Below are 13,256 nucleotides of genomic sequence, written 5' to 3'. Positions count from 1 at the left end.
AAAGTGAAAATTAACAGAATTTATGTATCATTGCTCTGGGTGAAAAATTGTCTTGTGACACTTTTGTATATTTATATCAATTTGCAACATAAAAAAGTATTTCTTACTATGTGATATGATCCAAGCAGAGGCTACTATTATAGGAAGCCAGTAGTTAAAGTATGGTGATTAACTTTACGTTTTCATTTTCATTTTAAGAGAGTTAATATTATTGTAATTTTGACTGATTTTGCATGTGCTTGGAATTGTAATATACAAAGCAATTATGAGAAGTTAAGCTTGGAGTTGTTACCTGGATGTTAGAGGGAGAATGAAGTCTTCATACCTATTTTGAACTGACATCTTAGTGACATTGTCAGATAATAAATAATGTAAGCAAGATGCCTAAGGACTATCATGTAAACAGTTTTGGCATGGGTTAGAAAACATTAAAAATATTAAAAATTTTCCTTGTGTTTTATGTTATGTTGGTGACATTTAAATGTAGAATGTTGATTAAGGTGGAAAGACCCTCAGATTTAAATTTGGATGTGAGATATCTAATTATATTCAAATGATTCCTGGTATTTTAATGTACATATGTTCGATATACACAATACAGAATTTTCTTTTAAATAGAAGCAATGTAGTTTAGCTAACTTAAGTAAAAATTCAGTCTAGATTTTGTTTCTTTTTATTTTTATTTTATTTTTATTTGTTTTAGATTTTGTTTCTTATGTAATTAAAATGTTGATGACTTTCATATTTGTTTCTTAGTTATGAGTCTCAGAGGAATACTTAGAGTATACTATAACATTTTCACCTTGATAAAAGGCTTTTGTTTTATTCATATTTATATCACCAATGTCTATTATAGACCCAGAAAATAATATATGTTCTAACCAGTTTAAGGAATTCCTTCTTTCTTCAACTTTTCTTTGTCTTTTAGGATATTGATGTTTTTCAAGCGCACATTCTTCTTGTGTTTGTCTTTATATTTTCCGTTAGTTTCTTCAGGATCAAATTTAGTTATAATTTGGCTAAAGATTTATGTGAATGGTATTTGCAGGATATCGTACCTGGAGGCACATCTTGTCTGTTTGTCATTGCTTGGTGATGTTAATTTTGATCTCTTGGTTAAGATGTTTTGCTTTTTTTTCTACTGCATAATTATTTTTTTCTTTTGTACCTAAAAAGCAATTGTGGGCAAGAAGCTTTGTGAATATTCATTTCGAATCAGACCTTCTCCACTTAAATTTAGTATCCATTGATGATTTTTACTAGAATTAATTTTTGTAACTTTTGACTTTGATATAATTTCCAACTAAGAGAAAAGTGGCAATAGTAACAAGCATAAGGAGCCTCCATCTACTCTTCTCTTCCCCAGTTGTTTACTTTTACACATTTTATCTGTAAAATGGGGATAATAAGAGTAGTGCTGGTATTGTCTCCTAGTTTCACTGGAAAGATCTTGTTAGGTTTGTTTTTCTTATTGCTCTGTGTAACTGTAAAATATTAAAAAAAATACTTGTAGTTCTCCTTTATTCCCTCTGCATTTGAGGTTTCTGGATGCTGCTCTTTTTATATGAAATTTTATGTGTGGGTGTGTATATGTGCATATGTCTACATATGAGAGGCTTAGTGGCTGAACAACAACAACTACGTATATATTTTTTTAACTTTTTAATTTACTGTTTCTTGTGGGCATGGGATGAATGCTTTTAAATCACACAACAATAGAAAAGGCTCTAAAATTTAAGAAAGTCAGTCAGCAATGTTTTTAGTCATGATGCTTTTATTTATTTATTTTTTTGGAAAAGTAGCATTTAATGATCAATAGATGCAAGACATGCACAGGGATAAATACAAGTAACAAAAAACCAAATGAATTTTTTTTTTTGCTTTTATTTTTTTTAATTATTATTTTTAAATATAAATTTATTTATTTTAATTGGAGGCTAATTACTTTACAATATTGTATTGGTTTTGCCATACATCAACATGAATCCGCCATGGGTGTACACATGTTCTCCATCCTGAACCCCCCTCCCACCTCCCTCCCCATACCATCCCTCTGGGTCATCCCAGTGCACCAGCTCCAAGCATCCTGTATCATGCATCGAACCTGGACTGGCGATTTGTTTCATATATGATATTATACACGTTTCAATGCCATTCTCCCAAATCATCCCACCCTCTCCCTCTTCCATGTTATGATACTTTTAAAATTACCTTTGCTTGTATTTTTTATTTGCTTCAATTCAATTCAGCATAGAGTGCCTACTCTATTTAAAAGATAGTATTAAAAAATACCATAGGAAAAATTAGGTAATCAAAATGCCGTATATTTATAATGCTTTGGAGTTTCCAAAACAGTTTGAATATGCATTTTCTTATTTAGTATTGCCAATAACTCAGGAAAAAAGCAGATAATTCAGATAGATTTATTTCCACTTCCTATGAGGAAATTGAGATCTTGAAAAATTGTGACTTAATTATTAGGGCCACCTAGGTAGTGAGTAGTGGCTTAAGTATGAACTAAAGCATACGCTTTAAGTTCAGTGATCTTAATTGCCCCATTCCACCTCTATGCAATGACTAAGTATACATTCATTTGTGCAAAGACCTGACCATAGTGGGACCATATTTTAATTTATTTACTTAATATTTATCTTTGTTGTTTATCTTAAGTGCTTAAAGGACGAGTATAGGATTAGTTAAATGAGATCAAAGCAGTGTCTTATAGGTTCATATGAATACCTACAGGATGTTTTTCAATTAAGACTGTGTATCAGAATGCTTGGATATATGAGAGTAGTTGTGACATGTTTTCTCCTGTTATGTTGGAGAATATGTTGCCTGTAACGGTTGAAAATAATTGTTCCATTTGCTAGGCCATATCTGAGTCTTTATGGACCCTGTGGACTGTTGAAAATAGTGGTGAGCTAGTGTTAGAGACTGTTTTACTATAATTAGTATTAAAAATCAGTACATTACGGATCCTTGCTCCATGTGTACCATTTAATGGATTTTTTTACTTGTGGTATTATGGATTATGTCTCTGCAACATCTTCGCTCTTTTTACCCATAACCTCTTAAAGGTTCAGTGCCAGAAAGAACAGAACTGTATCTTTATTTTCTCATCACATCCTCTCTTGAATAGATAATACTTTCATTGCTCTCTTTCCAATTTGGCTTTGAGTCATTGCTGTGATTCTAGCTGTTGAACAGTCTTTCAAGTTAGCAATTAGTATTCCAGTTAAGTAAAAATTGTTTTGAGTCTGCCATTTTTACCAGTGTAGCTGAGGTAGTTTCAGTAAATCAATTACTGGAGTTGAGTTGTCAGAGGTATATGAGAATTGCATGTCACAAAACTACCCTAAATATTGATACTTTGGATTTACTGGAAATTAGATTTAAAACTTTATACTTATAGTTTTGAGGTTGGAAAAATCAGTTATCTGTCATGTTCAATAAAGCTGCTCTGATGTTGCTTAATATTTTGAAACTTAAACTGCTTTAGTCTCTTTTCTGTCTTTGCCTTCCTGATTAAATTTTGCTGTTGTGTTAATTAATAAATTCAAAGGAAGTATTCTAATTAGTTTCTGTCATAACTGGGAACCATAGTAGGTTAGAATACTTTGGAAAGCATGATAACACCTGCTCACTAGTAAGTAGATATCAATTCTTTGTCTGGCTCTCTTCCAGTCTCACTAACTGTGTCTAAATGTGTGAACCTCTTACCATCTGGGCACTTCAGTTTCCCACTAAATTAAAAAAAAAAAAGTTTTACCTTGTTCTACTTACTGCAAAGAGTTTTGAAAGATAATGGGAGGTCATTTAGAGTAGTTATCACATATATATGCTATTTACTAGTTACAATTTATAACTATTTAAAAACCATTGGCTTTAAAATATACTGTTTTAAAATAGTAATTTACTGTTTTAAAAACCATTGACTCCTTTAGTGTATTTCATTGCCTAGTCTCAGAACTTTTATTTTTAGAACAGAATGTATTTAAAGACCAGTTTTAGGCTTGAATTTGACAGGCATGGCATGAGGCCAATCTAATGAGCCCAGAGGGAGAATGTTCAGAGTGTGCAGGTTGAAGGAGCCCAGGAACTGACTTTCCACAAAGTCCAGGCTATCCATGTTCATTCCTGCTGACTGGAGATTTGCTTAAAGTGGAGTGTTTTCTTCCTTCTGTACCATCTGATTCCAGTCTACACTTGTCTTTTGTAGCTCGAGACGGTCGGATGGCAGCTTAACCTTCAGATGGCTCACTCTGCCGAAGCAAAACTAAAATCTCCTCAAGCTGTGTTACAGCTGGGAGTGAGCAATGAAGATTCGAAGGTGAGAGAGAGTATCTCATTGAAATGGTGTATTTTGTTTCCTGCGTCTTGTACTTTATTGTTAGCAGGGTCTTTGCTCTCTGGATTGAAAATTAAAAACTAATTTAATTAAAATTAGACAAGGATTAACAAAATGACGGATCTTTATTTGTGCAAGTTTTGATGTCAGATTTACACTTCACTTTTTTTATTTGAGAAACCAGATTCGCTTACAAGGTGGCGTTCTTGTAAGAGCATGTTATAACATATTCTTTTGAATTCTGCAATGGGAAAAAATTGGTGGTAGTCATAATAAAATTACAATTTTAATGTTTTAGGTATTTGTGAATATTTCTGGGTGTTTTGTGTTTTAACCTGCATACATATGGCAGAGGGAATATTGTTGTCCAACCAATGCCTGGAATATGAAGGTGACCTGTATTGTGTTTGTGTATGTATAGTATGTTTGTGGATATGTTTAAATCTCAGCTCTTACAAAATCGAATTTTGGATTAGTTTTATACTGCATGGTGATTTCTTCCTTAGTATTAATTTCAGAAAACTTAAACATGTTATCAGAGGTTAAAGAGTTGCTATGGAATAGTTTTTATTATTATAGCATTTAAAGAAATGTATATTTCACATGTCAACCAGAGCTATTTTTTACATACATATATTTTTTACTGTAATTGAGTATCCTTAATAGCGAGAAGAGGAAGTGACCTTTTTTCCCTCAAATAAATGAAAATGTTTATTTTAAGACAAGTGAAATAGAGGTAAGAATGAGTTAGGAAGATCTGAAGAAGAAGAGATTATTATGACTGTATGTGATCGGAGAATAATGAAAGAAATATTATTTACTGAAATAATGGGCTTTGAAGGGTGTGTATATTATTACTTATCTGTTAGCACTTTCACTGTTTATTGGGTTGCCCAGAAACTTCGTTTGGATTTTCCCAAATGAACCTTTTGGCCAACCCACTATTATGGATTGTATGTTTCTGTTTTTTATAAGAACTGGCTTAAGTGCCTATCTCCAGTTACATGTCTACAGAATTTTGAGGCATTTGAGTTGGATCTTAACACACACATACATACATAAAATTTGTTAATTTATTACAGTGTTTCCAAAGAGTTGTTTCATTTCACACATTTTCACCAGAAGATAACATAAATGTAACAATTAAGTGTTGAATTGACTGGTATATTAAATATGCTCTGCAATTTAGTAGCTACCTTGGGCAAGTTACTTAATCCTTATGAATTTTAGCTTCTTCATCTATAAAACAGGAATAGTACTATCTGCCTCACAGGGGTCTAAGGAAGATCAAATGCTCATTGTTTGTGAAGTACATCATGTTCTATAAATGCTGGCTGCTGCCATCTTCGTCATCATTACTAAAAGTTTTTTTGGGCTAATGAATAAGTAAATCTCTTTGTTTCAAACCAAAGCTGTTACCAACTTTATTTCTTAAGGAAATTAACCTTTCCTCTTTTCTTTCAATCTTTCTCCCTTTTATTTCTTGATCGTGTTTTTCATATGTGTGCTTAGTGGGCTTAGGGAGGTAAAGGATAGCCTGGAAAGTCTTTTATTCTTTTTTCTCCTGTGAACTAAGGAAAACATTCCTTTACGTTTAGGGTAATAATCTGGAGCTCACTAGTATGGACTGGGACTGCTCCATGAGGGAAAATACACACCTATACATTCACACACACATGTACATGTTCTCCAGTGTACCTTCACTTTATTTCTCATGACTCTTGTATGTGAAGTCTGAGTGGCTGTGTGGAATTTATAGGTGGAAGGGCACTGTTTCTGACCCCTCTGTTGGATATCTTTTAAAGGTCATCACTTTGGCAGTGATGGACTTTGGGATGCTTGACTTTGGGTTGCTTGAGTCCTCCCAGCTTCTTTATTATGTCTTCAAAATGTGTCTGAGTCAGTTATATTTTTAGGCAGTAGGCAAGAATGAGTAATGCTTCAAGTAAAAGAGTCAAGTTTTTAATTCATATTATTCAGGAAATTTATACATATGTGAGACCCAACTCATTTGAGACATAGGCTTGAGGACATTTGTATTTTTCTGTTTGTTGCTGTTTTAAAATTTTGAACAGACATTTAATTACCCTTAGGCTAAGTTGTAAAGAACCCTCCTGCCAGTGCAGGAGACCTAAGAGATGCTGGTTTCATCCCTGGGTCGGGAAGATCCCCTGGAGGAGGGGATGGCAACCCACTCCAATATTTCTGCCTGGAGAATCCCATGGAGCCTGGTGGGCTACAGTCCATAGGGTCACAAAGAGTCGAACACGACTGAAGTGACTTACTCACACACATGCACTTGTATAGCTGGAGAACCATTTTCATTAACAGGCGCTTGAGAAGAGAGCTGTAGCACACAGATGTACAAGATATTTTCTTTTTGTATGCAGATTTAAGTGAACCTCTTTGTCTGTATTGCCTGTCTCTCCTGTGGCATTTTTATGGATTTGGCCCCCATTCCTTACCTTGTAAACAGTAGACGTGTAATGGAATGTACAGGTATGATCAACCTGGATGGAAACATGCCCTCTCCACGTGATGTGTGCCCCATCTCTAAAGGGACAGTGGACTACCACAGCGCTGTGCCCTCCATGAACTGATGCTGGGAGGCTTTACTTTCTCTCCATGTTTTTATGATCTCTCATTCTGTTCTTTGTACTCTTGTTATGTCTGATTCCTTGATGTTAATTTTTATATAACTCCGATTATTAAGGACACACACTCCTCTTCCTCCAAACATTTGCTCTCTTCTGAGATGAGAATTGGGAAATTCTAGACAGGTTAGACTATTGGGTGAAAGGAACACGAGTATGGAATGTGTTTTAAAAACCAGATTGGTCAAAGGAAGGGAGAACTTTTACTAAAAGGAAGATTGAAAGTTATCGTTGGTTAGTGTATGACACAGAGTATCATGAAGGACAAAGTTGTCGTGCTTAAGAAACTGTCATTTAAAAAAAAATAGGAAACAGGTAAAATTCTTTCATATGTATGCTTTATAGTGTAGTTAGTTTGAAAGTACACATTATTAAAATAATTCTGACATGATTAGAGTTAGTGCAAATTATAAGAGAGTATTTTGATAGTATTCACTTTTAAGCTGCTAAACTGAAAACTTACTGTAATTCAGTGTAAAGTGTGGTTTCTAAGAATCTCTCTCTTCTTCCCTACCAACATACACATGAAAAGCGTAGCCTGCAGTGAAGTTTTAATTGCTATCACTTTAGATAACATTGTTGTACTGACCTCCTTTCTCTTAGAACATTTCTGTCTCAAGGCTTTACTGTTTTGCTACTAATTTTATCATGGAAACTGGATGATCCTAGCTTTTCTTATAGTATGTTGATAGATATTCTAGTCGTTTTCAGTTAATTTTCATAGTGCTTGTCTACTGGATTTAGCAAAGTAAGATTATTTTCCTGTTCCACACATAGCTCAAAACAAGTTTTCTGAGTTTTCTGGCTTTTTTTCCTTTGGTTTATTTCATTAGGGGGCAGTAGAGCTCTTTGCTTACCTAATCTCTGGCACTCAAAATGTTATTTGAAATAACATTCAAAGTAATTTGTGAAGTCAGTAGTTGTGGGAAATGCTAAGTGTTTACATTTCTAATCTGTATATAACAATAGAGTTCTCGTTTCCATCAACAGAATTAGTGCCTGTTAACCAGATATGTACAGAACAAATAAATGAAATCATTATGATTTCAATGTTTGCTAATTTATATGTGATCATTTGCCAAAATGAAATTTATTAAAAAGCCTTCCACACTGTTGATTTTTTGGTTACCTTCTGTCACTTGTATTAATTTCTTTATGAGAGAAGAGAATACAGTATTCCCAAAGATAGTTGAATGGCTGTATTAGATTAGAGTATAACTAATTTCAGACTAGTCATAGACAGTTGAAATTTCGTCGTTTATAGAGAATAGCAATTTATAGGTAACAGATCTGGTAATTCTGAATGGCATCAACACTTTAACTTTGAATATCCTAAAAACACTAAAATATTTGAATTTTACTGTTAATCATTCATTTTCCTCAGTAAATTTGCTGTTGAGAACAATCATATTTTGTTAATACAGCAATTCTAAATTCTTTTTGTACATCTTTTAAGAATCCTTGTGTTTCATTCTTTTTTTCTTCTTTATTTTGAAACAGCTGAGATAAAATCATCTTGACAAGAAAGCTTTCTAGACTTTTATCTAACTGTTCAGTTGGATTGTGCTCACATTGTAGAAGGTTAATTATGATCTCCAGTGAACTTAAGACTTTTAATACTAATTTTAAAAATTAGAGGTTTTCATGCAAAATGTATGACAAATTCTATTTAGACTGAGGAACGGGGGAAAAGCCTGTTTTTAGTGCTTACTCTATGTAGATATGGGCTTGCCTCTTGTAATATTTAAAATGTCTTCCAGGTATAAATTCTTATTTTTAACTGTATTGTATAGATAGATGGAGAAATGGAAACATGTATAATTAATTTATTTTCCTGGATTGTTCCTAACTAATAAACAAGGCTTCCCTAGTAGCTTAGTCGGTAAAGTATCCACCTGCGATGCAGGAGACGTGGGTTCAATCCCTGGGTCGGGAAGATCCCCTGGAGAAGGAAATGGCAACCCACTCCAGTATCCTTGCCTGGAAAATTTCATGGACAGAGGAGCCTGGCCGGCTCTAGTCCATGGGGTCACAAAGAGCTGGACACGACAGAGCGACTAACACACAGTAAACAAAGTTGGGATTTGAAGTCAGGCAGTTTTATTTGAGTCTTATGCTATACTTATTGCTAGGATCCTGTATCATTTTGCTTATTGAATAATTTAACACTTATCCTATAATATGTGTATATGTTTCAGGGTGTATGAGGGCTTTTCTAAAATGCAATGATTGTTTTATTATTTTTGTTCTTCATGAAACTATAGTTATGTGGATTCTAAATTTCCTTTGCATTTTCTTTTTATTTGATTAAGTTGAAGCAGTCTTACACTTTAAGTCAATGAAAGACACTAATATATTCCTTTATATAGTAAGTAAGGTTGTATGTTTTGATGTTATCCCAGTCAGTAGAGGCTGTAGTTATTGACAGACCTTACTGTAAGGGGTGTATGACATCATTGATGTTGATGTGTTGTGAACAAAGAAATAGGGTATGTCATTAAAAACATATCCTTAGCTGTATATATAACAGGTTTTTTAGTAAGAGAAAAGCATATGTGGTTCAAATCATGAGCTCTTTGTATTAGAAGTTTAAAGTATTTTGATTTCCTTAAGGACAGTGTTCATAGTGACTGATTTTGGAGGACCTTCAAATTTTTCTGAGCTGCTTTGATGAGCAGGTCTAAATTTTTACAAATGCTGTATTTTTATTAATCTAATATCTGTATAGTGAATATGTTTCAGCATATTCTCTTGATAATTTAAGTTCATTTTTCTCTCTTACAGTAGATGTACATATATTTATAATGGACATTTTGGAAAATATAGGAAAACAGCCAGTTAAAATCATGTATAATTCTAGAACCCACTTCACTTTTCACCCATAGGCTTATTATGTTTTGCTGTATGACCTTCCAGTTGCTTTTTCTTATACCTTTTGTTATGAGTGATTTTTAAAAAAACAGTGATGCTTTCTTTTGGTTTGGGAAAAAGAATTGAAGTTTTGTTATTACTATTCAATACCAGATGTGGTATGAGAAGATAATCTCTTTCATCAGTCAGAGTGTTTTTCCCTTTTATACAGTATACGATCTTACGATCTGAAAAATTACTCTGTAAAGTCTTGGGTATTTTACTCACTGATTCTGACTAGAAATTTATAAAATGAGCTTTGTCTAATGAGCAGGTTTGTGTCAAGATACTAACTTTTATTTGTGTCATTTGGAATGGTTTTATTCAGGGTTCAGAAAAATTTTGAGATCAGTCAGTGGTTTTTACTTTTGACATGAAATGATTGATGAATATTGCTTATCTTTTTAAAAGATTTTTTGGGGTCTTTTTTTAATTACCTAAGTTGTAATTGTTTATTGTGAAAATTTTAGAGATATAGAAAGAAAAACTCAGATTTACCACAGCTATGCAGACATCTTTTATTGCAGTGTTTGTTCAATAGACACTTTCTTTTGCAAGTCTTCTTTGATTTTCTATTCTGCTTTTTCACTTAACTCTGTAACAGATCTTTTCCATATTCAAATGAATGAATGAATGAATGAATAAAGCATCTTTGGAATTTACAGTTATTTTTCAGGAGTATAATTGCTGGGTGAAGGGTGTAAACAGAAAAAAGATCTGACTATAGTTAGATAATAGGCTTTTCATAATCATTTTAGGAACATTTTAGGTTGCCTTTGAGGGATTTAAAATTTTCTAGAGAAAGATATAACATTACTGTCTCAAAAAGAAGTTCTTTGATAACTAGTTAATTATTATACTTTGGATAATTTTAGACCAGTGAAAGTCCAGGTATTTTTATAGTATTATAGAGCCCTCTCATTTATAATTTCTTTATTCCAATAGTATACACATTAAACAAGCTTTTGTTATATGTGTTCTATATTATTAAAGAACATGTGGAAAGCAATCTTATGAAATATTCTAGCAGCTTAGAGAAAGTAAAACAGCCCCTATTTGGTAGACAATTGCACATATACTTTGAAAAAAAAAAAAAAGCCTGATTCTTTGGAATCATAATTTACTTATTTAAATATTTCTAAGAATTTGTGGCTCTAGTTTTCTGATTCCTAATTTTGTTTTCTGTCCTTTTTCATTGTGATAAATTTCTCAATGGTAGTATCCTTTAAGGTGTCATGTTTTCTAAATGAGAGCAATATAGAGATGTCTTTCCTCAATTTAGTGTTTTGTTTTTTTTTTGGTTTATTTTTAAGTTTCCTGATTAATATGACTTTCTAAAAGATCTTAAGTATTCAAGTATATTGAAGTGTTCACATCATATGTGTACAACTCCTTAATGTCACAAAATGAACCCCTTTGTATGTGTGTGAAGAGTGTGTATGTGTAACCCTTTATCTGTATTTTAGGCTGCCTCATGAAAAGTCCACATTTATCCATAAGACTTTCTAAGCTAGCAAAAATATTGTTTTAGACACTATATATCTTTGAGTGAAAACAAAGTATGAATACAGAAAGTATGATGGTAGTTAGATAAAAATGTCTTGTAGGAGTAAATCCTTTAAAAACAAAGAATACCCCATATTCATGCATTTCATAATTTAAAAAAATCATCTTTTTACTGAAATTCTTTTCAAAAATTTTGTGAAATTCCAAAGTAAGGAAACAAATAGTATTACCCTCACTTGCCTTTCCTAGCTTCTGAACCTCTTTATTTTTTGAAATCCAGTGGCAATTGATAATTGTAGAATTCCTCAAAAATAGTATGTTTGAGTACCTTTAAATTTTCTTTAAAATATTTCTGTGGGTTAGAAATAATACTAATGTAAATGAGTGGCTTAAGTATTTTGAAATAAAAGTGTTAACAATGAATTAGACATCTAAACAAATGAAATGCTGGTAAGTTCAGTTCAGTAAGTTAAATGAGCAAGCTTCTAAAATATCTCAAATTCAATTCAAGAAACACTTATTAAACACATTTATTATTCATGCGATGGGCCTAGTGGTAAAGAATCTGCCTGCCAATGCAGGAGAAAGCAGGAGACATGGGTTCAATTCCTGGGTTGGAAAGCTCCCTGGAGGAGGAAATGGTGACCTGTCCCAGTATTCTTGCCTGGGAAATCCCATGGACAGAGAAGCCTGGTGTCCTGCAGTCCATAGTGTCCAAAGAGCTGGACATGACTGAGCACCTGAACACGTACACATGCATGCATGGCATACTAGGCAAGGTATTTTTGATATAGACAGATTTTACTTTCCATCGTGGGGCTTATGTTCTAAAAGGGAGTACATATTCTAAGCCTGTAAATGTAAGTTTAGTGACTGTTACAAAGAGGAAATACTGAAACTGTGGAAACTGACAGCAAGGAGTTGGAGACTGCAACAGAAAGGGGAGTTTGAGGTGGAGGAAGAACACATGAAAAAGGAGAGAGCCTTATCTTTTGGCCTTGTTGAGTATGAGATAGCTGAGAGATGCAGGTAGAGATTTTTGCATGGCAGTTGGTGAGGTAGGTGACGGGTGATACACCAGAAATTGAGCCTTGGAAATCATTGAGATTTTGATTATAATTTCAGTTATGAGATGGAAGAGCTTAGTTGCTTAGGGAAGGAGTATAGAACCTTATGAATTCCCAAATTTAAAAGGCAAATAGAGCTGGAGGAGCTTTTCACAGTGATTGGGAAAGGAGCAGCTAGCAACTGAAGGGAGAGAGCATTTCTTGGAGAGCGAATTACTTTACATGCTGTAATAGGTAAAAGAGAGAACTGAAGTTACTAATTTAACCCTCACAGCTGGGAATTAGGCACTAATATTTTTCCTAGTTTGTAGATTGAGAACCTAGTCTCAGTGGTTAAATATCTTTCCCTAGATTGGAAACCCAGGTTGAATCCCTGAGTTGGGAAGATCCCCTGGTGAAGGGAATGGCTACCCACTCCAATATCCTCCCCTGAAGAATTCCATGGACAGAGGAGCATGGCAGCCTACAGTCCACAGGGTCATAAAGAGTCAGACATGACTGAGCAACTGACTCTTTAAGTTTGGATTTTAAAAAGTGATGTAGGCAAGATTTGAACTTAGGTTCACCTGCCACAATAGCCTGAACTTACAGTCACTACATAGCAGTTAAAAAAAAAAAAAAGAATTCAGCGTCATGGGGGTCCCTGGTGATCACCGTGTGGGGCAGGAGGAGGAGGTGTTTCAAGTTGGGGGTTGGTATTGAATACCACTCAGAGGTCAGAAAAGAAGAGCAGACATCTACATGACTGTTGGATTTGGTTAGGTGGAC

At 33.7% G+C, this 13,256-nt stretch overlaps 1 protein-coding gene across 2 annotated transcripts in view; it reads left to right on the top strand.

Moving 5' to 3' along the window:
- COMMD10 (COMM domain containing 10) overlaps positions 1 to 13,256 on the top strand; it is a 179,365-nt gene that overhangs the window by 25,398 nt on the left and 140,711 nt on the right. For both annotated transcript variants that reach the window (XM_052643870.1, XM_052643871.1), the window contains exon 5: positions 4,223 to 4,333. In XM_052643870.1, the coding sequence (XP_052499830.1) occupies positions 4,223 to 4,333 (111 nt within the window). The remainder of the gene's footprint in view (positions 1 to 4,222; positions 4,334 to 13,256) is intronic.

This window comes from Budorcas taxicolor, chromosome 7 (assembly GCF_023091745.1).
Source record: "Budorcas taxicolor isolate Tak-1 chromosome 7, Takin1.1, whole genome shotgun sequence".
Classification (NCBI taxonomy): Eukaryota; Metazoa; Chordata; class Mammalia; order Artiodactyla; family Bovidae; genus Budorcas; species Budorcas taxicolor.
Note: the sequence above shows the minus strand (reverse complement) of the source record. Positions and strands in the feature narration are given on the sequence as shown.